Here is a 27,036-nt window from a genome sequence, read left to right on the forward strand (position 1 = left end):
TCTATTATTTTGCTCAAAAGTTGTGTCAAGATTACCAGAAGTATCATTATTCTTACTGCTCTTCCCTTCCATTACCTTCCAATTTCCCCCTTGCATTGAGTATTCCTGCAATTTTTACTGGGAATTTTTTCCCAGTATTCAGTTTTTTAAACAAAAGCAAGCGGTACCTGCACAAACTTGTCTCCTCTTCTATATCCTTGTTTGCGCCCGTTTCTTTCTTTTCTCCTCCTCCTCCGCGTCCCTCGTTTTACATGTTCCGTAAGCCGTGATTTCCCCCGCCGCGTTCCCCTTCTCTTCCTTTGAATCCCTCTTCTCGTTTGTAGTTGCCTTCAGGAACGCTCTTTTCATCCCCGTCTTTGAAAACCCCACCCTCAGTCTCTTAAAGCTTTTACCCCTCTCCCGCGGCTCCCCCGCCTCTCATTTACGGGTTATGTATTTCCGCCCGAGAGCCCCACCGCCCCTTTCACCCCTTCAAAACTAAGCTTTTCAAATACCTTCTCCTCCCGCCGCCCTCACTGTGCACGGTCCCCAACAGCCAGCCTCTACCTCCCGGACTCAAACTGTCAAGGCCATCCCCTGTACTGACGTTCGGCTGTAGCCTTGCAGATCCTGCCCTGCACGTGTAACCATTTTTTCCCTTTGGCTTTCTCGGGTGGTCGTACAGAATCTTACGAAAAATGAAAACATTACGAAAGCGCTACATCACAAGCAGAGCTCTCTTCTCCTGTTTCTGCTTCGTCTCATCTTTCCTGCTGCTCGCTCTCCCTGGGATGTCTTCCGTGCTCATTAGTCTCCTTAAAACACGTGAATTCCAACCAATTTGAGCGTATCTCCCACAAACTCTCTACACGTGTCTCCACTCCTGCCGTTTTCTCTTTTGTTATATTGGGAAAATTTTAGGATGGGGAACTCTGCAAAGAGAGCGATTTAGAAAACAAACTACGTTTATGAGACTATCATTTCATTACAGACGGTACTGTACCACTATCGTCATACTGTTACTACATGATAGGCAATTCCTAACTCTCCCCGTCCAGCTCCAGGGCCGAGGATAACAAGTAGTTTAACATTCTTTGGTTTTATTAAACTCTTGGAGACAAGTCTATGAGGAATATGAGAAATTTTAGCACTCAAGACGAAATCGTTTTGCCTCTCCAAGATGGTGACTGACTCTTTTATGCTAGGGCGGGCTGACAGCGCTAGAACTTCTCCCGAAGGCTACCTGCTACAGGTAGAACAAACTTCTCTTTGATTTTCCTCAACCCCAAAGTAACTCTGTGCAGAAATTGAACTTTCAGGTCGGCAACGCAACACTAATGTCGGCTCAGTTCCAGCACGTGCAGCAAAGACGGGCAGAGTGCAGGAGCGCTGGTGAAGCAAGAAGAAAACCTGTCCTTTTTTTTTTTGACTGTAAGGGCAGTCGCTCAGGGGCTGTTTGTGGGTGTGGAAGCCGATTGCCCCTTTCTTACGTGAGCCTGGCCTACGAGCAGGATGAGGGAGGTAGGTACTTCACGTTTTAACTTGGGAAAGCTCGTAGGTATTCTCAAACTTAACAGCAGTGCAGGCAGGAGGGAACAAGCAGCAGGCTAAAGGAGGCCTCTCGCCTTCAGCCCACTCCCCTTTCCAAGAGGAAACGGGGGCTGGCCGGGGCTGTTCCTCCTCGCGCAGTCTGGGACCTCCCAGCAGCAGTTGCAGAGAGGGGTTTTTTTTGGGGGGGGGGGGGGGAAGGGGGTTGGCCATCCCACACCTGGAAGCGAGTGGTGCGACACTGGAAACGCAAGTCAGTCACCTCTGTTTTAACACTGATAATTGGTCTGGTTGATTACTCCTGCTAGTGGAAGGAGACAAGAAAATTGAGACTAGCAAAACACAGAAGTAGCGGGCGCTTGTGACCCGAAGCTGGAAGGGGTTCTTTAGTCGGGAGGGAAAACCTGGGGAGGCTTACTTCTCAGAAAAGTACTAGGGCTGTAGGACACTCTGTTTGAGGAAACTTGTCATCAGATGTAAGTAACAGCCTACTTTCAATGTCACAAAATCTCTTGGATCATCTACACGCGAAACTGGTTAGCCGGATCTCAGTTTTAAACCTAGATTTTCTGTTTTTATTTAAAGGTCGCCCCTTTTGTCAACCAACACTCTAGCTGAAAAGCATCTTTGTATTCGAAATGTTGGGCTCTTTGTCCTTGAATATTTATCAAAAAAAGGTCACTAAATTCTGAGCATTCCGAAAAAGAAAGGTGCTAAAACGTGACATTTCTCAAGGGGCCGTTCTCCACCCTCCCTCTGGACGCCGAAAACGCAAGCAACGCGACACTCAAGTCGTAACCAGTCTGTACGCCCATCCCGTCGCTGCGAGGTGTGTGGTGGTTCCTGTTACTGCACCGAACCTCGCCCAAGTTCAAAGGGGATAACTGACTGCGAACTTGTCGGGGAAAACCTCGCCTGTGGAAAAGAGCAGCACATCTTTACCTTCTGCATGATGCAAGGTTATGTGTGGTAAGGTTGCCGTACGTTGGTGTCCTGTAAAAATAGCATACATAGGACTTAACTTCTCTCCGAATTCATTTAGTTTGGCAGTATCAGTTAGTGGAGAAAATAAACTGCATGTAAAATCACGTATTTTATTGAGCCAACCATGTTTTCCGAAGGCAGCGTGCCCTTTTTTGGTCAATTTGTTTCAAATTGCATACTCCATGCACTTTTTATACAGCATTTGAGAATTAAGTTATCCTTGCTAACCTCAGTGCGGTGTAATTAAGAGTAACAATTCTTTACTTTCAATGTCCCAGCTGCTCTCCTGTCACATTTCTCTAACAAACAGTTGCTCGCTTTAATTTGAGCTACAGAATTGCAGAGGGCCATAAATCGGTTAAGTGGAAGGTTTACAGAACTGCAGAAGGAAAGCGTTGTTACCGTTTGTTTCTTCCAAAAGAAATTTCACAGCGAGGTCAAGTAAGGGAGTACAGCGCATGCAGACTTAACCGTGGAAACCGTCATACCAACCCGAACTACGTGACATTGTTAATTAGCTTTCCCTCAAACTGTCTACAGCGTTAGAAACAAATTCAGTCTGCGGTTAAAGCAAGCTTAAGAAGTATTTAAGGAGGCTGTAAACTCTCTCCCCCACATTTCTTGACAGATCTAATGTATCGGCAGTTTTATAATCCCTGTCAGCTCGCCTCCGGTGGGCACCCCATCTCCGAGAGGGATTTATTTCTGCCACTCGATACGCTGAGTACTGAAGAACTGCAAAGGCTTCCTACCGACTCAGGTAGCTTACCTGCCTCCGACGGCAGTACGTTACTGCAGCTGAACCGTTACTACCCTCTGAAGTTAAGTTGCAGGCAAACAGAAGAGAGATCAGTTTCCCCAAGTAAAGCTCTTTCTAGACATAGTCTGACTTACTCGCCACCCCGTTTGCTAAAAATCCATAAATAATGCTTAAATTATATACAGTACCATAGAAGTGGGTCTTTATTCTTCCCACAAATAAATTACTTCTTTTAAAAACCGAAATGTTTAACCAAGTATAAAAAGTAATGCCCTAACAAAACTACAGCGCTGTTCTCATTCCAGCTCGTCTTTGGATCGCTGCAGTAAAATACGTATTTCTTCAAAATACTGCTTCTTCCAACACTGCCTTGTACTATCTTCATTAGAGACAGGAACTCCTTTGCACTCTAACTGCAGTTCCGTTTGAGCAGCCATATCCTTGAAATTCAAGGCGACCGTTGCGTAATGTTCTGAAGGAAGAAAATAGGACATTTCAATAAAGCGGTTTTTAAAGGATTACGTTTGTCGTTGCTAATTTCCTGTCTGCTTTTGCCTGTGTCTGCGCGAAGCCTGTTTTCACAGATGACAACTGCCACGGACATCAGGCTGTTCTCCACAGAACGCGGACTAAGCGAGCTTCCGGTCAGCGAGGCCGCCGACCGTCACGCTTGTGCCGTCTCCCTGCGAAGGGCAGCCTCCGTTAGAGGGCCTCAAAAAGACTCACCATCAGGCCAGTTCCTACACCTCCACTTCAGGACGATTCTTTGGCTCGGGACCTGTAAGAAGATAAGAAGGTTCTCCCCGTTAGCATCCCAGATACTTCGCGTTACGACTACCCCACGCTAATTCTCCCCTGAAAAATAAGGAGAAGGAGCGTTATCTTGCGTAGCGGCAGACGCGTGCGTGTAAACAATACAAAGACTGGGTTTGGTTGGGTGGGGTTTTGGTTGTTTTTTTTTTAAATAAACTGTTTTCATCAAGCTCTCAGCTTGCTACAGTCCTCCGTTTTGTTTTCTCTATGGGAAAAGGTCAGGCTGATTAGTTACTAAGTGAAAAACGATGGTTTTATCGCAGACCTTGAAACGGGCACAAGTAAGAAAGAGTCACGTTTACACCTCTGAAATTTGTGTATGTTTCCAGACTGAGCCCTTTCTGGTGCCAACAAGAGATTTCATCAGCTTGAACCGAGAATCCGATTTTCCGAGGCTCTGCTTTTTTAAAAGCCGTCCAGTTGTCAGTGATACTTACTGCCCGTCATCCGGATGGACGTTTGAGATGCCAAGTCTGAGCTTAGCAACTGTGAAAATGATTTTTCAGAGGTTTCAAAAATGGAGCTGAGCTCTAATTATGATCAATTTTTGCCTTCTGTTTGCAAAAGCATTCGGCTGGGGAGGGTGTAACATTTGTGTAGATGAGGCGCTCAGGGACATGGTTTAGTGGGCGTGGTGGTGTGGGTTGACGGTTGGACTCGATGATCTTAGAGGTCTTTTCCAACCTCAATGATTCTATGATTCGCCCTGAATAGACGAGAGATGATTTCTCCAGTTACGAGAGAAAGCGATATGGGTTTGGGAGATAAACCTTACGCCTGCTTTCTCTCTCCTCCTAGTAAAAAAGGATGGTGCTCAGAGTTTTCTCCCCCGGTGCAGGTCACCAGGTGCAGTCGGCGCCCGCTCTTCTGATGGGGAAGAAACATCGCCAAACGTAATTGCAATTTTTTGGCTTTGTAATGAGGGAACTGAACATGCGTTGGAGACGCTGAAATGGCAGAAACTTAGGCTACTTTTTAGCTCGGAGAAGCAGCTGACACCCCTACCTTCCCCCCCATTTTAGAAGTGCAAAGTAGGAGCTTTTTACCAATTCTGCATATTCACCGCTGACGCAACCATCAAACATCTGAAGTTTGCCTCCTTTCTCAGCTTCAATCACAGCAGGACACTTCGAAAACTTCTGTACCAACTAGAAAAGAAAGAATACGGCACAAGTCAGTTAACGACAAATCTGTACCGATACGTAACGCGCCGTATTATGGGACGAGGGAGGTTTGCTGAGGAAAGGAGACGGAAGAAGTGAACTGAACTGTAAGACAGGTAAGAGTCTCTGCGCACTTTCATTTCATGCAGCCCTCCACTGAGGTCCGTGGTACCAGCAGGGGCCGATGAGGTGATGGAACGAGACTATAAATTCATATTATTCTATGGTTCTATAAATGCCGAGAAGCCTGTGGTGGTAAATGCAAAGACTCTAAGCCGCCTGCACGGGGCGTGGACAAAGCACATACAGACACGCCCAGACGCGACTGGCTGTTACTCGCTTTGGGAATGAGGGAGACAGAGCAGCAGCCCTAGGAAGGTGCACGAGAGGTGCCGAGAGCCATTATGGTTTTCCATTGGTAGCGTTGGGATTCGAATTTAAAGGTCTCCGACACCAGCCCAGGCTCTTCTGAAGGGCACAAACCCAAAATTAGTAATGTTGTACTTCATACCCTACAAGCAACGGTATCGTTGCATCCAACAGTTAACCTAATTAACCCGTAAGCTGTGGATAACAACAGCGGCGGCGTTGAGCATGTCAGGCTCCTGAATGACAAGTACTTACATCAAAAAAGCTCAGCTTTTTCTACCCAGCAAAGGAGAGCCTGATTGAGCTGCATACAAACTACATAAAGATGCAACTTCGCTTTGTTTAGTTGGCTTTTCTTCCTGTTAAGGTCACAACCGGCCAAAAAGGTCTAAGCCACCCTAATAAGCTCTCATTAAAAAGGTAAAAGCGGAATGCTCCTACTGCCACCCTCTAGCGCTTTCTGATTGCTATCGCAAGAACTCGACAGCTTGTCAATGAGGTCAGCTACCTAGCTGTAGGAGTTGTTGTTCCTTGGTAGGAGACCACGCTGACACGCTGCCCCAATCCTTCCGCGTTTTCACCACCGAAATTCCTCAGTGGCTTAAAAGGGGAAGCTATTCAGCAAAACTTGAGGAGCAAACGATGACAATTACAAACACTCAGTGAAGTTACAAGAAAAGGGGTAGCTCATTAATCCTTCAGTTTCTGGATGATCACGTCTCTCCGTTTCATGTACGCAATTATCTGTACTTGACCCCGCGAACGTGACCCATCACTGATTACTTACACAACTATTCAGCTACAACAGCATCCGCATTAAGTTACATTGCCTACTGAAGGTATCACTTACTTCTTTAGTTGTGAAGATGCTATAAAGTTCGTCCGCTGGAGAGTTGAATATTTCTCTCAGAAGTATCTGCACGGTTGGAATTTTTACACCAACTGTATCCGAAGACTGGTGTGAAACAGAATCCTGTAAAGCAAACAATATTCACGTGAACGAGTGCAAAATCAAACATTTAGAAGTTCTGGAACGGCAGGATTGTTGGTACCTGTGCATTCTTAAACATACTGCGTTGTGAATATACGTTACTTATACAACCTACTTCCATATTCACAAAATAAGCGACAAAATTATGAGCGTGTGATTCGCTCCAAAGACACCTGAAGCTAACTTTAGCTGGGGGGAACTGATCCGTGCAGGTGAATTCCAGCTTCGCCTTGCTGCAGCTACAGCCGCTGCAGAACAAAGCACAAAGGGGTACATGAACGCTGCCACCCTCCTTCCGGGCTGGGCAGACCCGTGCCCAGGATGTGTGACGGGTCATTTCTGTGTCACAGGCCCTGATCGCAGCAATGAGGAGGCAGCGCCGCCCCAAAGGCTTTCACTTTTGCAGGTAATCACAGGGATATGCAGTTGTTACCGTAGCAAAACCTAGAGGGACTACATCTATGGTAATACTAAATTCGTACAACACTTGGAGCCGACGTACTTGCACGGCGTTCCCACTTACTTTTTGCTCAGCGGCCAGCTCCTGACCAACAGTAGCTTTTGTTGGCAGAATCATTCCCAAGGTAAACTCTGTAAGAAAGAAAAGCGCTTTTCAGTATGAAATTGAGCCGTACAACCACCCTGACATTTACACGTGAAATGAAGATTGCTGGCCAAAACTGTGGAGAGTGGGAGAATTGGGACGTACAACTCCAATCCAGAGTTTCCCCACCTTACCCCTATGTTTTTATTAGCCACACAGCCTAACAGCAATTTCCCTTGAAAACACAGGCTTTTCAAAGTTACCCGACCCCAAATTAGTAACAAACATCTGCCCATTAAGGAATGCACCATCTCCCAAGAACTTCCGAACAGCACAGCAGAGAAATGACGAGCTGAGGGTGGGGTGTCGTGTTGCTAGCCAACCAGTCAGCCCGCAGGTCTTTCAGCGGCCTCTGCGGCCAGTATGCGTAGCACAAGGCAGCCTGGGCCGCTACGGAAACTTCTGGCCGCCGCCATGTTTGAAAGCGATAAAGAGTTTGACTGGCAGGGCTAACTTACTTCATCTCAGCTGGTGACAATTAGAAATAAAAACCCACAAACCCAAGGACTTGTCAGTGTATCGCCAATCTATTCAAGAGAGACCACTGCGTAAGAACACTCCTACCACACTGGTTTAACTCACCTGTTTTAAGCGCCTTCAGGTAATCTCTCAGGGCCTCTCTGACTTTTGCGGTTCCTTCAGTTCTCATAAGGTCCTTCAGAACATCGCCTTCCCCTTTCTTTTTGCTAACGTTTATCTAGAAACAGAAAGATTACAAGATCTAAGAGGCATCTAAGCATGAGCCTTTTGGGTTCTGGCAACAAAGGAAAGTATTTTGGCTTTGGTTACTACGTTCAGAGGACAGCTGCAATCTCAAGTTCATTATCTTCTCGATTTATCCTACCTTTGCTAAAAATAAGTCCTCTGCGGTTTTGACTTAAATAAATGTAGTATCTCATCTCCACAGTAGCTTAGTCAAGTTCATCAAGTATAAACAGAGTTGCCTACTACACAGCAGAGGTGGAGGAATCTGTGGAAGCCACAGGATCAACTGCTGTACAGCCAACAAGGAGATTCCTTAAGTTCTTAGGTTTCGGGGAAGGGGGTGGTTGGGTTTTTTTAAGACTGCAACAAGCAGAGTTCTCCTCAAGTTTGTAGTTAGTGTATCGTCACAAACAATAATTAGCAAAGAGAATTGTGCACATTCCTAGTAGGTAAATTTGAGAACAGAGATAAGTCGTTATTCCGAGTATAAAAAAAATGAAAACATGAAATAAACTATCCAAGTGTAATTATCCCACTTAATCACAGGATAAATCAAAACATGATGCCTATGCGTTGATTAACGCTTTATTTAAGAATTCTGAACCTATATAGCCATATCAGTATTTCACACCTACCTCTGTATCATCTACCTCATTTTCTTCTGACAGGTTAGGAATTTCAACAGATCCCTTATGTTTCTCACCAGACTCTTTCACTGTACCTGTATTAACATAACGAATTCTTAAATGCATTATTAAAAACTATTTCCCCCATAGCAAGAGTTTTATCTTGGAAATGAGTTGTACGAAAGTGTTACTTGAAGCAAGTTGCCTCGAATCTAATTTAAAGGAACTACCTCGCAACAAAAAGTCTCAAACGCGTCACGGTACTTTCACAGGAAACTACTCCCGGATCTGTATTTTCCTGCGTAGATGCATTAAGGTACGTACGTGCACACAGGCACGTCTCGCTGAGCGCAGTTTGCACTACCGTTCTGCCACTGCTCTCACCTGCAATTGTCAGCCGGCCTAACGCTCTCCACTCACAACAACTTACGTCTGCCGACACAGAATGTGAATCTAAAAGGGGGTAGGGGAAAAATAACCTCCTCTTCCCCTAAATTTGTCGGCCCTTTATTTAGAAGCTCCCTAGAATGCTCGCTATTCCTTCCCGAAGATCTGAAAAGCTCCCAACATGCAGGCACGTCACCATAAAACGTAGGTGTGTAAAATGGACAGGTATACAGTTGACCTTTTTTTAAAAAATACGAAACTTCACTTGCAAATTTTTTAAAACAATTGTTCCTACTCTTAGTAGCTTTCCCACGAACTGCCAGCGATCACCGTACGTGTCAGAAAGACTTTGCAAGAGCAGAAATCACACTCCCTTTCTGCGGCTTTCTGGGCAAAGGCCCGCCATCACTCACCTACACAGCTCTATGAACACGTTCTGGGATACGAACCCTGTACTGTACTATTTACCTCAAGACCTTACCGTGAAAAGACTGAATTTAAGGTCTGACGCTTTTTGTTTTCTTTCCGCTGAAGACTCTTCCCCCTTGCCTTGCAGAAGCCTTGTTATTTAAATTTATCCACTACTTAAACGACCTGAAAATCTCTTTAGCAAGCAGTAGCAGAAACACGCGGTTCTGCCCCAAACCCAGTTATCTTCATACTGTTGTATCAGCTTAGCTGTCAAAATGTACGCAACACAACCACAGGCTTTATCGGTCTATCAGCAATACTCTAAAATACAAACAACCCAGTGTTAAGCATGACTGCAGAACGAAGGTAGACGCAGTATTTCTTTGGATTCTCTCACCTTCAGAGGGGCTAGCTAGATCCAGCTACTGCTTAACAGCACTCTCCTTTCATCGCTTTTAATTACCACCCTGAAACGACCACCACGCTATAGGGGGGCACTCTGCACAGATCTAACCTAACGTGCTACCCGCCAAGACCACCGTAAAGTACACAAACCAACGCTCCGACCTTTCTTAGCAAGAAAAAAGAGCGAACGATGGTTAGTAACGCAAAGCGGAGTACGGTGCAAAGATCCCTTCCTAGTCAGGAGCCGAGTCGATGAAGCACAGCGCAATATGCAAAGTCTGTTAGTCCAGAAGTAGACAACCACGTCCACACAGCGCAAGGCTAAACTAGAAGACCTCTCCCGGGCTCCTCAAAGTCTCCCGGGAGAACCTGTCAGCTCAAGTACGAAGCCATGTGAACTAGTTAATTATACCGCTAAAACACTTCTGGGCCCAACGCAAATCACATGCAGCCATCTCAATTTTCTCTTTACTGCTTTCTTCCAGCTCCAGGATTAGTACAGGCAAAACCACGCAACATTGCCTTTGCAGACAGTAAAGCAAATCTTATTTTCGGCCACTCTCCCCAAAAAGGAAGTGCAAGCATGCAGGAAGAAGTTTTCAGGAGCAAAACACACACCTGACTTCTATCCATTCAGCTGATTTTATTAACAATTTTCACAACTCTTAAAATAGAGATTCCCAAATAACACAGGCCAGACAACAAATTTAAATTTATAAAAACAGTGAATAGATTTCTCCCCCCCCTTCAAAAAATTGCTTGTCCAAGGGATTAACACAGATGGTACCTGTGCTGGACGGCAAAGTCCCATCAGCTAACAAACAGAGCTGGCTGGTCAACGCTACACAGGCCGAACGTTGGTACAGCTCTGCATTTTTAGCATCACTGTAATGTAAGCAGAACTATTACCTTTTTATCAAACAAACAATCAAATTATTTGTTTGAATCCCATGGGACTCCAATAACAGACCTAAGAATAAATGATTTTTTTGTTTCCTGCCAATCCGTTATTTTAGAAAATTAATAACGAAAGCACATGTCTCAGAAAGACCTACCTATAAACCCACTACTGAAATACCTACGTTTTAAAAGGGCATACGGGGTTTTCATAAAGCTTTCATCACAAGGTAGAATAATTCATCAAAATCCTCCTTACATCTTCAAACAAACCATAGAGAGAACAGCCATTTTGCTCAATTGTAGTGCCATTAAGTACCCTTAGTTCCTCCCTTTCTTGTTGCTCTGTAATCTAAATTGCTAAGGGCAATGTTTTTCCAACATCGGACTTTTCAAACTGGCTGCAAATTTCAGGATTTATATCATCTTGTTCTTGTGTATCCAGGTTTTAATCATGGCTTGAATTACTAGTTATCCTAGAAGTCTCGTAGAAGGAAATAATCACAGCAATTAGTGTTTTTAGCAGTTCAGTCTGAACTCTCACTTCTAATTCAGAGCTCTCCGAAAACACACAACATGATGGCTATCAAATTAAGAAAGCAGTCATCAGCCCCGGCTCTTTCAGAATTTCACCGTGTAGTAGCAAACTCCTTTAAAACTAAGCTCTCAAAGACATTACCACTCAGTGCAACACTGAACTGAGCAAAGTACCTAATGCAAATTAGAGCTGTCTATAGCTAAACGCTGAAAAGCTTAAAGACCTAGCAGAGGAAAAAGAATTTGGAAAGAATTTGTACAGAAATACCAACAAAGTACTGTGCGCCTGCCCACTTCTAAGCTTTATTTATACACTGAAATAAAACAAACAACCCAACAAAAACAAACTAACCAGTGTTTAAAACTTAGATGACTTTAGCTTATCTAAAAAAAAGACCCAAAACATCAAAAAGCTGAATACAGTTATTTAAAGTCTACTGATAGAAACTGCACGACACAGTGTAATGTTTGTCTTCCTCTCTGTTAACATTTAGATCCCAACTGTGAGCATGTTCTTAGTTTATAACACACTTGTAACACTTAAAACATAGTTAGCTATCAACGCAAACAAAAATAAACTAATAACGGTACTTCTCTAAGTCCCCTATGATTGTGGGAGCAGACCTCCATTCCAAATCCGTTCAAATACAAGCACTGATCTCAGCATCGAAGTAAACGTTGAAGTCCCAGTCAGCCACACCAGGAAAAAAAGTCATGAGAACTGCATTGGAAAAGGAACCACGAAAAGGAGACGTGCGAAACGCTGGCAGCCCACCGGAGCAGCCAACAGCATTACCTGAAACGCTGATCCAGAGACTACAGTCCTGGTTTGGGGCGCGTGGAATTAAGAGGGGGAAATTAAGGACGGCCCTTGGTATTCCCACCTCCTGTAGTAACAACTGAAGCCTGAGGAATAAGTACAGTATTTTGGGGAGGAACCACCTGTCATTTGGCATTACAATATCCATGTACGATTGCCCACGCAGGTGCTTTTTATCAGCTCTTCCTGCTTCTTACTCCAGCACAAGAGATGGCCCACAATTCGCCATCAAGTTTTAGGCATCCAGCAAATGGAAAGAATTCCCTGATGGTCCCAAAAGACACAGGTCGGTCTGCAAATAAAGAGCTGCCGTGGGACAAGCACAGCGGAGGATGAACCTCCAGGAGCTGGGGTTGCGAGCAGACGCAGCACAACAAAAATGCATGGGCACAACCCCCGTTATCCCAAATAATCCAGAATTATTTCTAGTTTCCTTATTCCTACTAAACATTTTTTTCCTCGTGTAATTCATTATCCTCAATGTAAATGACCCTAGATTTTTGGAAACGTCTCCGCTTCTACACTTCTTCGTTTCTCCTGTTTCCTGCTATCCACGTGCACTAAGCACACAAGCTGTAATTCGTCCACGCTAGGAAACGACAACAATTCAGGCACGCTGTCGTAAGCAAGACGTGTCTCATCACAACGGAAGTATTTACTTCTTGCAAAGCAAAACGAGGAATACTGTGCTGGTATGCTGTTAAAGCAACGCTAAGAAACGCGTGTGGTACAAAAAAAAATTGGATGAAGGGAGAAAGAAGACAAGCTAGGGTTTCGAGATTTAAAAATAAGCATTTATGACAGTTCAGGCCCACGTGTCTCCTGCAACCTCCCTGCGATTTTGATTCACTACGGTTCATTAAAAGATTCCTGTTTTTCCAACCCAAACGAGGCAGTTTACTTTCCAAAGTGATCGCCCCCGATGCCGCAGAGCGAATCGGCAGAGCCCGCGTTGCACAGACCACGATAAACTCGAAGGCAGCCCCTGTCAATGCCCATCTTCCCGCGGAAGCTGGGGCCACGGGTGGAAACACGCAGGGCTCCCAAGTCACCGCGCTCCTTTAACCCGGGAAAGGCTGAGCAGGCCCGGGGACTTTCTCCCGCCGCAGGCCGGGCGGCTCCTCGCTGCCCGCGGCGGCCTGAACCAGCGGCGGCGCCGCCAGCCCGTGACAAACGCCTCCGAGGAGCACGGGCAAGGAAGGCAGCGCCGGGCACCGCCTCACCGACCGCCCGGCGCAGACCCGGCGCCCCCGCCGTGCCGCTCCCCTCGGAGCCGCCCCCCGCCCCGTACCTTTCCAGCTGAGGCGCAGGTTCCACTCGTAGAAGAAGATGAGTTTCCCTTTGCGGCTGTTGCAGGACGCTTCGCCTTCCGCGTGCTTCAGGTCGCTGATCTCGCAGCGCCCGGCCTCGCCCTCCACCACCAGCCCCACCAGCATCTCCTTCAGCTTGCTTTTCGACCAGCCGGTCGCGTCCCGCTCCGTCCTGGGCCGGGAAGCGGGGCCGTTAAGCGCCGGCCGGCCGCCTCCCCTCAGACAGGCGGGCGCAGGCACCCCCTTCTCCTCCCGCCGCCTCAGGGAGCGCCCCCCCCCCCCGCCCGCGCCGCGCCAACGGCCGCGCCGCCCCTCACCAGTGCCAGTTGTTAACGTTGGTGGCGTCCGCGCGCTCCTCCACGATCCAGCGCGGGTCCCCGTGCCCCCACTTGGCCATGGCGCTGACCCCCCCCCTTCCCCGGCCCCGCCGCCGCCACCGCCACCCGCGGCCACCGCCGCGCCCGCCTCCGCCGGCAGCCCAACGGCTTCCGCCCGCCGCCGACCCAGCCAGAACTAGAAGGTGCCAGAAACTTCCCCGCCCCCGGTTCCTCGCTCTCCGCCGGAGGAGGAGGAGGACGGCGGGGCCGCGCCGCCCTTCCTCCCACACCCCACCCCACCCCCTCCGCGGGGAGGGAAGGAGGGAGCCGCCCGGCCGCGCCTTCTGGAGGCGGCGGCCCCCGCCGCCCGCCGCCGGGGACCCCCCCTTCTCACTTGTTGCGGGCCGTTCGCCAGCTCCTCCTCCGGCGGCCAGTCGCTGCTGGCGGCACAGAAAGCCGCCCCTCCGGGGGGAAGGCAGGTGGTTGGGCGCAGCGCCCGGGTCAGGGGTCTGTCCGCAGGGGGCTGCTCCGCTGCATCCTGGGGGGGAGGAAAGGCACCGTATAACTAGAAAAATACTAGCCCCTCGTTTTCAGAAAGGAACCACGGCGGTGAAACGGATGGCTGGGAAACACGTCCTCTCAAATAACGACAAGGCGTCACAGTTGGAATCGCTTTTATTGTCTTGCCATTTTACACGTGCCGTAAGAAGTGAAATGCGCCGTAAGGCAGCGCTGCATCGAGGAAAGTAACCTCGCATTACAACCATTCTGCAGCCCTCCCAGCCTATTGCTTATCTGCTTTCTTGTCCGCCTCTTACAGCACAAACAACAGGAGCAGCAGGAATTAAAATCCAGGTAGCGTTCCCGTATTCTTATTGCTCGTTCAATTCTGTACTGTTCCAATGAACGTCATTGTGGTTTTCCTAAAAGTTTTCTTCATCAAGCATCCTTATTGATGAAAAAACACGTCGGGCTCATCATCTTCACGCTCCGGATCCAAAATAATTGCCACTTCTGAAAATTTTACTCCTTTTATTTCTTTTTCAGGGGCAGCCGTTGTGGGATCAGGTGTTAAGGAAAGAGCTGACTCTTGATTTGCATCTGCCAGAAAGCAATCCTGCAAAAAAAACGTAATGCAGATGAGGCAGAAAGCTACAAATGGTAGAGCGTGGATAAATTCCAAGCAGTGGAAGTCATATAACTTTATATCTAGATATATAGATATATATATAGTCTGTCTCTGAAGCATTGTTTTTAGGGCTGCAAGTTTTAGGAGCAGCACATGAGAACCCTTTACTCTAACACATTCTGTAAAAGATGGAAGGGAGTCATCGTTTCTGGGTCACAAAGTCCTTCTTCTCCTAGGCAGGGACAAACAGCCCCTCCTCAAAGATTTTTCATTACTTCACATAAGGTTTTTTTTTTTTTAATTTTTTTTAGTTCCATCACGGGTTTACTTTTTTTGATAATTCTTTCTGTTATTTGATGAGTGATGATAAAATATCTTTCACTCCATTCTTCGCAATTGAAAAGCTAATTACCTGTTTTGTTGTGAATTCTGCAGCGGGGTGGGCATCTACATCTCTAGGTTCAGCGGCTTTTTCAGATGCTACGTTTTCTTTATGTTCACTGTTGCAATCTAACAGTAGCGTCTCAAGGTAATGGCACTTTTCATCGGCCTGAATTACGTCTTTGTCAGCACCGCCTCCATCGGTGTCTTCCATGTTGCCAAACGCTATTATATCAGTTTTCCTGAACGAGAGTTAAGAGGATTCATAACAACACCTCGAGCCTGCAAATAGTTCGGTGGCAAAAATCTTAGCCTCTCTAAAACTGAGAGCAGCACGTACACTGATCTCAGAATTACTGGGATTTTACCCAGGGGAACGTTAAGTAGCTCCTTGTATCCTGAAGGGGTTTTTTTGGCATAAGGCTTAACAATTTGCTAACGAGTAAGTAGGAATTTGCCCTTGTAATTTTCGATAGAAGATTAAAAGGTACTAGCTTCCTTCAAGTGTAGAGTTTTTAACTTGTAATTGTAAGGGTTCTTAAATAATAAAATCGACCTATACACTAGCGAAAGATACAAGGAAAATCCTATGTTACCAGAGTAAACTAGAACCACATCTTTTGATATGCTGCTGTTCATAAATTTGTGATACCAGCATTCTACTTACACATTATTCGTGTGCTTTAGTGTCTCTAAGCTTTTCAGACTTCCATTATTGTCAATACCCTCCATAATTTCAGCTTGCTTCTTAACCAAATACTGTTGCTCATACTTTCTGAAAATGATAAATACATTAAAATAAAATTGTTAATTCATTTTGAAGATTGGCTTTACAGTTGTTTGAAAAACAGAACACGGAGTATTTGTGTCATAAGTTTAATACACGGCATTTATTTTCAGTATTATTCTGGGGGTTAGTTGGAGTATTTCCCGTTTTCCCATAATGGTAACGGGGTAAATACCCGCTGCCCTCTTGGAAATGTATTCGTTTTCCTCTACTATGTGGTCCTGCTGCCACCGAAGTTAGCGGCAAAACGCCCCTTGATTTCAGCATTCATGGGGTTAGAGGAGACTTATGTGGTTATATTACAGCTCCTTGTGCCCCCCTTCACGGTGAAAGTTTCTGCTATCCACATTTCTCCGTTTTGAAAAGTGTTTGTTTCTGCTGTTGCTGTGTGACAAACACGAGAAGAAACCAACTGTCAGTTACGTGCACTGTGTCTAATATCTACAGTACGGCGCCAGGCATTTTGATTTATAGCAAATCTTAGGCAATATTCCATGCAAATATCAGTACTTTATCAGGTAAGTATTTTTCAAGTTGACATTTAAAGTAAACTTATTAGCTGTAAGTCTAAATTACATCGTTAAAGTAGAACTGTGTGTACCTTTTCCTTTTTATGGTAAAAAGCACATAGACCAGGAAGGCTACGAGGGTGCAGGCTAGCAGAACACCGAGCACGATCGTTGCAACCAGTTCAGGAGTTGCCGAGTCTGCAGGAGCCTCTTCTATGGCAGCAGTAACAGACGTTGAAAATATTTTCTCCAGTTCTCTCTCAATGTTACTCTTCTGCTCCCTAAGTTTTCTGAAGATAGAAGAGTAAAATGCTGATGATTGATCAGACCTTCATTTTGGCTTGAAGAGTAGTGAAGAAAGAAACAGAATACCACTCCCCGGCCCACCGAGGCCTTATCTGAAGATTCAGACTTGTCATGTCTTTCATTTGGGAAACACTCGTGTTTTCTAGCAACCGGCCCTGGTGCTTACAAAGTAAAATGCTGCAAAGTTCGGAAAATTGAACTTGAGAGGTCAGCATCCTCTAAATCCACATCGAGGCAGCCGCAGATAGCAATAGCACTTTCCTCAGAGAAAAAGGTTCATCCATGCAGAGTGCTTCCTATGACCACAGACTCCAGCAGTAATACCGCCCACAAATAACTACTGGTTTAAGAGAGGTGTTGAGTCTGGAAATCGTGCGTTCAAATAGCAGCTGCCCTTCATAGCATGTTTATAAGAATATGCATTCATACCACTGTCGTGTTACGAAACAAGTGTAAAATACACCTAAAATGTAAGTTTTTAATCAACATTCTGCAGTTCTGAAGTGAAGTCGGTATCTGTTTTAACGATATTCTTTCTGCTTCAGTTTTCTTTAAAACTGACTTTTAAATAGATTTTGCACAATTAAACAGCCTTATTCATGTTTTTGACAAACTCAATAAATAATGAAAGCTTTCTGAATTCTAAAAGTTCCATTTAATCCTTGAGATAAGTCTCAGATAAACTGTTATTTGATCTAAACCTGTCCGGTCCAAGACATTAATAATTTTAAGGGAAACAAAACCTAGCTGCATAGCTCTGACACCCAGAAGACAGACTGTGCCATACAGACCTTTTTACATCTTCTCCAGATACTTCCTGGTTTGCCTCATCAAAAGCAATAATTTTTACATAGGTTACATCAGTGCTGCTTCTTGCTTTTCTTTCAAACTCATTGGAATAAACATCGACGATGTATACATTCCACGCAAGTTTACCTTCCAGGACCCTGCCATCAGATTAAGAAAACGTTTTACATTAACTGGGCGCTGACAAATTCTTTTACTCTGGGAATTAAGTGATAGAAAAGTAGTATTTAATACAACACTTTGCAGATACTTAGTATTTTAATCTAAGCGTGTAAAAATGCAGGATTATCATCAGCAAAGGAATTAAGCTATTTGCCCAATATCGTTGAGTGAGTGAGTAGCAGAGGAAAAAACAAAACCATCCAGTCCTTGTCTCTGACTGGTAAGCAAAGATACTTCTCATTAGTAGATGCTATATAACTTTTGTACGTAGCCTGAAAATTCTTAGATAGGTGCCATTGGCATAACTGAACGATTGATTAGAGAAAGGAGGGGTTAACAAACCCTTATACCTAGATGTCGTAAACAATCTTGCATAGCGTATCTCATATTTAGTCGCGCTTTTCAAAGCGACATATGGCTCATTTCGTGCTTGACATTATTTTTTATAAATACAGGCAGTGATACCTATAGAGTATTATATACAGTAAAGGTGGGGAGGAGGGAAATTCAGTCTCATAATCCTCTCTCTAGGGTTTCCGTTTAATTTTTACCAACAAGAAACTGGTGCCATAATAGCGTCAACGTCACAAACTCATTTTTCCATCCTTCAAAGTGATTTCCCCTCAAAAACAGAGGACTCAATATTTCCAATGTAAATACATGTTTATGTATAACCAAACAAAAGATCTCGCGTCTTCATTAACATGCCAAAAAGGCCAAGATATGGTAACTGCAGTGTGCCCATCCACACATCACTAGCTAATCCCCTAGCACCGGCAGGGCTGAGACTTCTTTGAGAAGTTCTGCTGCCGTGCTGCAAGGGGGATTTTTCATTTGTAGCGAAGGTGGGTTTGGTTTGTGGCTTCTATCCTGTCTCCACATTCGTATCTTGAGCCTACTATCCATGAAAAACTTCATCCTAGGCTGTTAAAAATCACCGAAACGTTGAGGTGGGAAGAGACCTCTCTAAATCGTCTAGTCCAGTGACCTCTCTGCCATTTGTCAGCTCGGGCCAAAGCCTTACCAGGTAAAAACTGGTGGATTCCTGTGAATTCCCTCAAATTATTCTGAACTACATCAAGTTGAAGGCCTAGCTTTTCATGGGCACCGGCTGTATCACCTGCCCTGTTGGCTGCCAGACCCCTATCTCAAAGGGACTCTAAATTTGTCATCAGAGATTATATCGGAATAAGCTTCACAGTTTCAAAAATACCTTTTTACTGCAGCAATGTTTCTTTCAACAACATTGATCTTCTGATTAAGTACCACCACCACGATGTTGTTACTGGAACTGGGATCAACAGTTACCTAATAAATAAATAAATCACATGTAAGGTTTTCTAAAGCATTTGTACCTCTCATAGACTGACTTTCAAAAAAAAAAAAGAAAAAAAAAAAACAAAAACAAAACCTCCGATACAAAGTAATTGTCCTCTAAAAGTCAGTCTTCAGGCCAACGGAAGCGGCAACCTCAGAATTCTGGCCTGAAAGTATCTAGTAAATACTGGTGTATCTGACAGTCTCATTGTATGGTATTAAGTAATTTTTTTGTCGTTACCAAACCTGGCCCTTCTCGTATACAGAGTTTTGACATGGAAGCAAATCAGGACTATAAATAGCAATCTTCCTTACCTTGACTGTTGTCTGGGCCGTGAGTCTTCTTGTGCCTTGGTCTGCAGCTTGGACTTCCAGATAAAACGTTCCAGCCTTTCCTGCTACAGAAACGGTAAAAATCTGCCCTGTATTTTCATCGATGTCAAATTCGTTCGTTTGATTTTTCACTAAGCTGTACAGCAGAAGTCCGTTGTCTCCTGAATCGGGATCTGTGGCCTGGGTTTAAAAAAGGTGAAACTCAGCTTGAGGCTTTTGGCCTGCATGTTGCAATTCAGTCATAAACCTCTGCAGTTTCTATTTGTAAGAAAGACTGGAGTATTCTAGGATAGCGCTGTTATATTTTTCTCTTTGCACCACACAAAGTGGGGCACAAACTATCAGAATCAGACCAAGGGTATGAAAGGGGAAATACATTTGCCGTAAAGTCTGGAGGATTCTACAGCTGCAAGCATAAAAGGAGCAGGCTAGGACTGAGGGATAACACCAGACTTAGAAATGAGAACTGCTCCATTTTGTACATCATTTCCCATTTAGGTCTGATAGATAACAAAGCGGTTAACGGTGCCAAAGAGAGACCGGCAGTCTGTGCAGTATGTAATCCATAACAACAGCATGAGTCAGAACAGATGGTATAGCTCTTCTGACAGACCCGCTGGTAGGACAGGTATGGACCAGTTCCCTAAACACTCCATCCTTCACCAGCGTTATGTTAAACCTGGATGATAGGCAGAATCTGTCTCAAGCTTTCAAGAGCAGATTTAACAGCTCCTTTAACCCAGTTCAACTGTGGAAGAAATCCAAATCGTTCAAGAGATTTCTGTCCTCACGAAGAGCACGGAAAGATACTCTACCTGAACTGTAACAACCGGGTACTTGTATGGCACGGAGTTCGGTATCCTAGCAGAGTAGGCATTGTTCAAAAACACTGGCTCTTCATTTATATCCTGCACTAAGATTGTCAGCATTGCCACGTTTTGAGCAAACAGACCTATTAAACAAACACAAGTTAACTGCAACAACAAACACCAGCAAAGCACAACTTTCAAAGGCCGGGTCAGGCTGTGGCTTTGCAGCAGTATCTCTGCTGCAGGTGAGGAAGAGGGAGAAGAAAGGGAACGCAGCAGGGCTGTGTCCAGAGGAGCTCTGTCTCACTCACTCCTCCTGGGGCTTCAGTGAGAGCAGGCAGTTCAAGGCAAAGGGTGACAGCGCTGCTCCTCTGTCAGCCCTCTCCAGCTGGCTGCGCTGTACCAGGCAAGGGACAGGCAGGGTCCGCCAGCTCCCGCTGAGGAGTCCAATGCCCAGCTATTATCTTCTTTTCTGAGACCGCGGTAGGGCCCTGTGAGGGCTTGCGCCCTTGGGGGAAGGCTGCTGCTTTTCTCTGCACAGCCTTGACCTTCAGCGTTTCATCTTTCACATCAGACTTTTCAGTTAAAGAGAATCATGATTCCTATATTGGGTTGCAAATACAGAAGACGCGTTTCATTGCCCCCGATTTAAGTTGGAATGTCCTTCAAATCAAAAAGTTACCTGAACGCTGGGCTTCTGCGGCAGATGAGAGATTTTCATTTGCTTCAATTAAAATCACATACTGAGAAACTTCCTCATAGTTCAAATTAATTGCTGTTCTCAGCTGACCACTTTTTGGGTCCAATCTAAAATGACCTGAAAGGAAAAACACACACTTTCATTGTTATAGCTACCATGTCACTTGTATCCCTCCTACCTCTTGTGTCGTGGTTGCCCTTAGGATGTTTCCATGGGCCCTCTGCTCTTAAAAATGTGAAACGCAGCACTTGCACTGGCTGAGCCGCAAAGGCATCACAGCTGGGGTCCTGGCCCAGACCAAACAGGCCTTAAACATGTAAAGGAGCAACATACTTGGAAAACAGAATTGCAGCCTCTTGTTGCACGGCTCCTGACTGCACAACACTGATTTCCAAGTTTTCTATCAGTTTCTAATTATTTCCTTTTTTTGTGCGCAAATGGAGTCGCATCACGGCTGCAAAAGCTGAAGGAGGCCAGATGCCCTAACATAGGTGCAAGTGCAAGGAAATGATAGATTAAAAGTGATTGGCAGGGAGGAAGCTGCTTGCTAACAACTTCTACCTTGGCTCCCTCGGCCTCCAAATTATCCTAGTTTAAGACTACAGGAACCCATTTTCTGGCAGGTTACCACCACCTCTTTAGCCAAAGGAGATTAACGAAGTCCATGCTGAAGCTCTGAAAGAAATTCTTTGTGTACTTTTTTTTTTAAAAAACGACACAAGTTTTAATCCTTGCTCTCCATCTCCTCATTTACATATGGCAACATCCGTCACACAAAAGACAGGTTATTCTATTATCTTAGCTATTTTAACTCATAAGGGAAATACTACTCACCTTTTTCATTGCCAGATACAACTGCATAATCAATTGGTTTTCCTAAAGTTTCAGCCACAGTAAAAGCGTAAATTAAATAATCCACTCCTGTGTTTTCCAAAATGGAAATGCTAATATAGAAAATAAATGAGAAATCATAATGTTAGATTCCCCAGCAGCTGTTGCACTGGCAGGCTTTGAAATTTAACTCTTTAGGAGCGAGTTCTCTGTGGAAAATCCTGCCCTCTCCCCTCTAGTTGTTCGCTAGAGCTCACTGACAATCAGAGTGCAGCGCAAGCCCTACTTTTCTAGCCAGACATTTGTTTATCCTTGAGTAAAGGCTAAGGAAGAATGCTTTCTTAGTGTGCAAGAGGAAAGGGACAAAGAGTCTGGCTTATGCAAGCTGCACGATAAAGAAATAAAAGGCGATGCCTCACATCACGTTCACAGAACCACCGGCATAGCAGAATTTCCTGGACATTTTGTTCAAAAAAACCTGATGTCCCTTCTTCTGCACGGAAGAATATGAAAATCAGCTTCAACTTTCAACTTTACTATGTTTTCCACTACCTGGAGAATATGTACCAGTTATATAACTTAATATGAAAGCCTCACCTGATTCTGCTCTCGTTAAACCGTGGAACAAATGGACGGTTGTCAAACACGTTAAGAGTAATCACAGCAGTGTCATTTAAAGATGGAGAGCCTTTGTCCTTAGCCATCACTGTTAAATGGATCTCTCCAGATCTAGACAGGTTTCCAGTTGTAATTATTTTCCCCTCACTCGTATCTTCTATCAGGAAGAACGGGCTGAAGTTTTGATCAGGGAGGATGTAGTACCCAATAAGGCCATTTTGCCCCTGCCATGAAAGGAACACAACTTCATGTAACTATTGCTTGCAGGACCGCATTATTTCAGTGCCCCAAGTCCCATAGGGCAGACTCACTGGAATCTCAGTATTTCCATGCTTAAATGGACAGAACGCCAGAGGCCTTTTTAATAACTAGAGAGAACCGGGCTCAGAGCTACTTTGTGCTTAAGCTGTAACACAAGAGCAGCAGCAGGGGAAAGGGCCAATGGGCAGAGCCTCCCACCCCCCAAATTAATTTTGATGTTCCAAGATCCAAAAAAAAAATTCCCATAGCAATACTAAAGAAAACTACATGCACTGGGAGTACCTTTTGAAGGGTAGGATAAACACTGAAACGAGATTTGACAATGCCTAAATGTCTCTGGTGAATTTATTTAGAGAATGAAAACTTGGGGTTAGCTACGGTAGGATGGGTGCCGATAAAAACACAAAGCGGAAGAAAATTCACAAGCAGTTGGCCAGTTACACAGCAAAACTGTGAAAAAGGGTCTCTAAAGAAAATAAGTTAAGGACACGCGTAGAGGGAGACAGTCAGAGTAGCGAAAGAGTCATCTAAAGGTGTGATGTCAACCAGAATAAGCCAAAGTCCCTTGGATCCTCTTCACGCCCTGAGGAGAAGCACAGCCTCCCCGCTGCTATGAGGGTAAGCCCTATTCCTGCCCGCCACAGGAGAGTTGGACACTTTTTACCCTCCGCGCATCACTTCACTTTCCTGAGACAAGCCATTCTGAAAAACCCTTAGGGTTTGTTCTATTGCATTTTGCTCTGTATTTCTGAAAAGCATTGCATTCTGTTCTTCCATGGCTCTGCAGCAGCAGGATCAAACCCTACCATGAACATCTGTCGTCACCAAGTAATCTGTGGATTTATAATTATTTCAGGAACAGGGAGGAATAGAGACAAAGTCTAATAATTTCAGAGCTGGACTCTGCCCCAGAATCCTGAAGGGGTGGCACAGGGAGGATGAGTGCTGCTCTGCATGGCAAAGGACCAGGCGTACTATCTGAAGGATGAGTTTCATTAGCGTCTCAACGCAGATCTCACAGAGTCCAGCAACTTTCATAAGCAGTTTCACTTTTTATATAAAATCATTGAGAAGGATGAAAAAAAAAAAGGGGGCCGTTAAATTATTTGCAGCAATATACCACAGCTGCAGCTATTTTAACCAAAATTATGCATGAAGAAATAGGAAGGCACCTGCTACACCTATTTTGTTGTCACTTCTAGATGTTTCATCTTTTAAATGATATAATTAGTAGTGATGTTGTCACGGTGATCTGGTTGACTACCGGATACTTCTGCCAGTGCCTGGATACTACTTGATGGGTGCAGTACAGATATGTCAAACAAAATTACTTTAAAAAATGGGGACAGAGAGAATTAGCTGGGGTACCACACTTCAGAGGTGTTTGGTAAGCAGACATTTCCATGTTCAAGCCAGCTATATGATGTTTAGCTTTTACAGATTCTTCCACTTCAGAAGTCCAAATAACTTCACAGACACTAAATTGCTTCAGTCCTTGTATACTTCTGAAAGACCGGTACAACTCCGTATAATAAGGGGAAAAATTAAGGCAAATATAGCTGAAGAAACATGCCCAAAGACAGGGAGTACATCAGTGTCAAGGCAGAAACATCAAAAGCCCTAATTTCCAATTCCCAGTGCTGTTAGTCAATCAGAATTCACTTTCTGCTACATTTGGTATTTCATGCCTAGAGAATGGAGGAAAATATATTTGGGCTGCAGCTTAAAGCAGTGTCAAAATCAAACAGGAGTAGTTACCTGATCTTTGTCGGTAGCGCTCACAGTTATGACATGAGCACCTACAGGATTAATCATGTTTATAGAAGCGGAATAGGAATTCCGAGCAAATACTGGAGCATTATCATTCACGTCAATCACTAGAACAGTGACATGAGTAGTTGCCTAGAAAACAAAATGGTTTCATGCATTTTAGAATATTTAGAATGTCTTTAGCGATATTTTTTTGTTATTTGCATATGCAACAAAAAGTATAAATTAGACTTTGAAAATGCTGTAGTAAAATACTGTGTTAAGTTTAATTTTGTGAACTCAACATCAGAGATCACTACAGGATTTTAATATAAGAGGGGCAGGAATTCAATGTTGCAGTAGGATTCTACTTCTTGAAAGGTGTCTGAATGAGTAAAACAGATGTGTTTAGGAGGCCAACATGTCCTGCTGCTGCTGCTAGATGCAGTTAAGGGAACCACACATGTTCTAGTTCAGTTAAATAAGTGTGTAATATCTTTTCAAATAAAAGAAATACAGCAGAACTAGAACAATTTGCTGAAAATTACTTTTTTCTCCCATGAAAAATTATCACGGCACTCACAGTACTAACAGCAGCAGGCAAGAATTCCGGTTCCCCAGCACAGGTTAGTCTGCAAACAATTCAGGGTCAAATTCTACCATGCATGATTATGAAGTATTTCAACTAATTATGGAGTATACTACTACTCAGCATGGACAAAGGTCGCAAAAGTCTGACCCCAAACATGATTAGGTGACTAATTTATTCCGCACAATAAATGTCTTTGATAGATCTCCCTCCCACTAGTTCAAAATCCACTCTGAATAGAAGAGTCACTGTTCGTTACAATAATGGTCTTTTACCTGATGGAAAGGGGCAGATTTGTTGTTGACCGCGTTCACGGTAAGGCTGTATTTATTCATGGTTTCATAGTCTGGAGAGTTCTTTATCTTGATGTTGCCATGTATTTCATCTATTTCAAATATATTTCCTCCACCACCTGAGATACATTTAAAGAAGCATTATCAATGAATACATCTTAGAAGCACATAATTAACTACACTCTTAAATTGTATGTGTACATGTGTCTTGAGCTCATTAAAACAATTTTTTAAATATCATATAGATAATGCAGAAGAAAAGCAGAAAATATTTTGAGTGGATGAGCGTTTGAAATGTGAGCCAACAGAATGGGTTAACAAGTTTTGCAGATACATCTGTCACACTCAAAAAGTAATATAGTGCTTGAGGCACGCAAATGATGACGGACAGCACGTTGGAGTTCGGGGGTGAATCTCCGGAAGCAAGTTCCTCCGAGCCTGTGCAACTCTTAGAGGAGATCAGAGGTGTTCCCAGGCACTTTTACAGTCCTCTGGCCTTCTGTATGTTCAGTCTCATGTTTGCTGGTTGCAACAGTCATGAAGCACTGCAACAAGACAGTGCTCCTGCCAAGATCTCTAAAGAGGAGATGTCACTGAATTTATTCTGTCTCTAATGAAGGTGGACTGAGTGGCACACAGATCTAAAGAGAAATCAATTTGACTGCCAAAAGACCTGGCAGTGACTTTTACTGGTTTTGGCCACCCTTGTCCAAAGGCACCTCAAAGTCTGTATGCATATTGGAAATAAAAGGCTCTAAAAACATATAAACTGTATACACATCGCTCTTGATGGTCCATACAACAGAAACAACTATTGCAACTCCTGCAGGCTTTGGTCCAGAGGGGTCTAAATCTCCATCTCTGTCAGATTTAGGGGCAGCGGCAAAAGGGGCGCTCTTCCCAACTGTAATGCCATCAGCTACCACAGTTAAATGTGACAGGAAGCACGAATCAGAGCTCTCAGTCACTGCAGTTCACAAGCTGGCACATTAATGTAAAATGAAATTGAAGGCACTTTATATTAATAGCCTGGGCAGAAATCTGAGGTAGCAGAGTGGGTGACCTGCTGTCTGTTGCGGCACTGCTGCTGCAGAGGTAAAGGTGTCCAGCACGAGGGTAAAGAAGACAGCTCTCCAGCAGCCCTCCGTAGTGAATCAGGTCCCTGGCACACTTGCGATACCATTACATCCTAGTAGCTGTGAAACGCTCACGGTCCGCAGGCTGAGGAGAGGCTTAATTTAGCAGCATTTAATACCTGGCGCAGGCACAACGGGTTTGACAAGGCAGGGATGAATTAGGCCCTAGACCCTTATTCCTCATTCAAGAAAGCTATGGGCGTTTTTTTTCATCAAAATTACTCCCGCTGATTGCAGCTACGGCAGTCGAGTAGCTAAAGATTTTTTAAAAAGCTGATTTTTAACAGAATTAAGAGTATGATTAAAAACACAACAATTTGTAGTTTCTGCAAAAGAAGTTCCTACTCAATCAGTTTGAAAGCTGTATGAGCATAAATTAGTAAAATACCAAACCAGGTGAAAGTGAACCTTCTTGGCTTATGTTGAAAGGGGTTAGGAGATAACACACATAATGCTATTTATGCTCGTAACAGTATAGACAACAAAGTGACAGTTGTTCTGGTGCAGCGAGAGAATTCCTTGTTACCTGTAAGACTATACAGAACAAAGGCATTGTCTCCTGTGTCTCTGTCCGTTGCTGTGATTTTTCCAACTATGAATCCCACAGGCGCATTTTCATTTACACTGAATTCAACCACTGGATCAAAGACAGGCGGCCAGTCATTAACATCAATGATCTTTATGACAACTGTG

At 44.4% G+C, this 27,036-nt stretch overlaps 2 protein-coding genes across 3 annotated transcripts; both read right to left on the reverse strand.

The window, feature by feature from the left end:
* Positions 1-2,601: 2,601 nt before the first annotated feature.
* Positions 2,602-14,031, reverse strand: LOC143158765 (activator of 90 kDa heat shock protein ATPase homolog 2-like). 2 transcript variants are annotated; one of them, XM_076335147.1, is made up of 9 exons: positions 14,021-14,031; positions 13,291-13,481; positions 8,552-8,637; positions 7,794-7,908; positions 7,131-7,198; positions 6,467-6,589; positions 5,131-5,232; positions 3,998-4,049; positions 2,602-3,743 (listed from the first exon to the last, which is right to left on the reverse strand). In XM_076335147.1, exons 2-9 carry the CDS (start codon positions 13,433-13,435, stop codon positions 3,568-3,570), a joined length of 867 nt encoding a protein of 288 aa, XP_076191262.1. In that variant the 5' UTR covers positions 13,436-13,481; positions 14,021-14,031; the 3' UTR covers positions 2,602-3,567. The 2 variants fall into 2 exon arrangements, with proteins under 2 accessions (XP_076191262.1, XP_076191261.1); XM_076335146.1 differs by lacking the exon at positions 14,021-14,031 and adding an exon at positions 13,627-13,706.
* A 544-nt stretch (positions 14,032-14,575) lies between these two features.
* Positions 14,576-22,401, reverse strand: LOC143158896 (uncharacterized). The gene is made up of 11 exons (XM_076335351.1): positions 22,295-22,401; positions 21,701-21,810; positions 20,849-20,983; positions 20,173-20,309; positions 19,340-19,537; positions 18,921-19,015; positions 17,530-17,685; positions 16,525-16,722; positions 15,804-15,911; positions 15,168-15,378; positions 14,576-14,743 (listed from the first exon to the last, which is right to left on the reverse strand). Exons 1-11 carry the CDS (start codon positions 22,399-22,401, stop codon positions 14,576-14,578), a joined length of 1,623 nt encoding a protein of 540 aa, XP_076191466.1.
* Positions 22,402-27,036: the final 4,635 nt, after the last annotated feature.

This window comes from Aptenodytes patagonicus, chromosome 3 (genome assembly GCF_965638725.1).
Source record: "Aptenodytes patagonicus chromosome 3, bAptPat1.pri.cur, whole genome shotgun sequence".
NCBI lineage: Eukaryota > Metazoa > Chordata > Aves > Sphenisciformes > Spheniscidae > Aptenodytes > Aptenodytes patagonicus.

What these genes read in the sequence shown, in the direction of transcription:
- LOC143158765 (XM_076335146.1), bottom strand. Translation starts at nt 13,706, where the DNA reads ATGGCCAAGTGGGGGCACGGGGACCCGCGCTGGATCGTGGAGGAGCGC. An exon ending in AGCTGGCCGCTGAGCAAAAA is followed by an intron (nt 6,590 to 7,130) that starts GTAAGTGGGAAC and finishes TTTGCTTTACAG; the next exon opens with GATTCTGTTTCACACCAGTC. An exon ending in GTGTAGGAACTGGCCTGATG is followed by an intron (nt 3,744 to 3,997) that starts GTGAGTCTTTTT and finishes TTCTTCCTTCAG; the next exon opens with AACATTACGCAACGGTCGCC.
- LOC143158896 (XM_076335351.1), bottom strand. Translation starts at nt 22,401, where the DNA reads ATGGCTAAGGACAAAGGCTCTCCATCTTTAAATGACACTGCTGTGATT. An exon ending in TGTATCTGGCAATGAAAAAG is followed by an intron (nt 20,984 to 21,700) that starts GTGAGTAGTATT and finishes TTTTCCTTTCAG; the next exon opens with GTCATTTTAGATTGGACCCA. An exon ending in TCTGGAGAAGATGTAAAAAG is followed by an intron (nt 16,723 to 17,529) that starts GTCTGTATGGCA and finishes TTCTATCTTCAG; the next exon opens with AAAACTTAGGGAGCAGAAGA.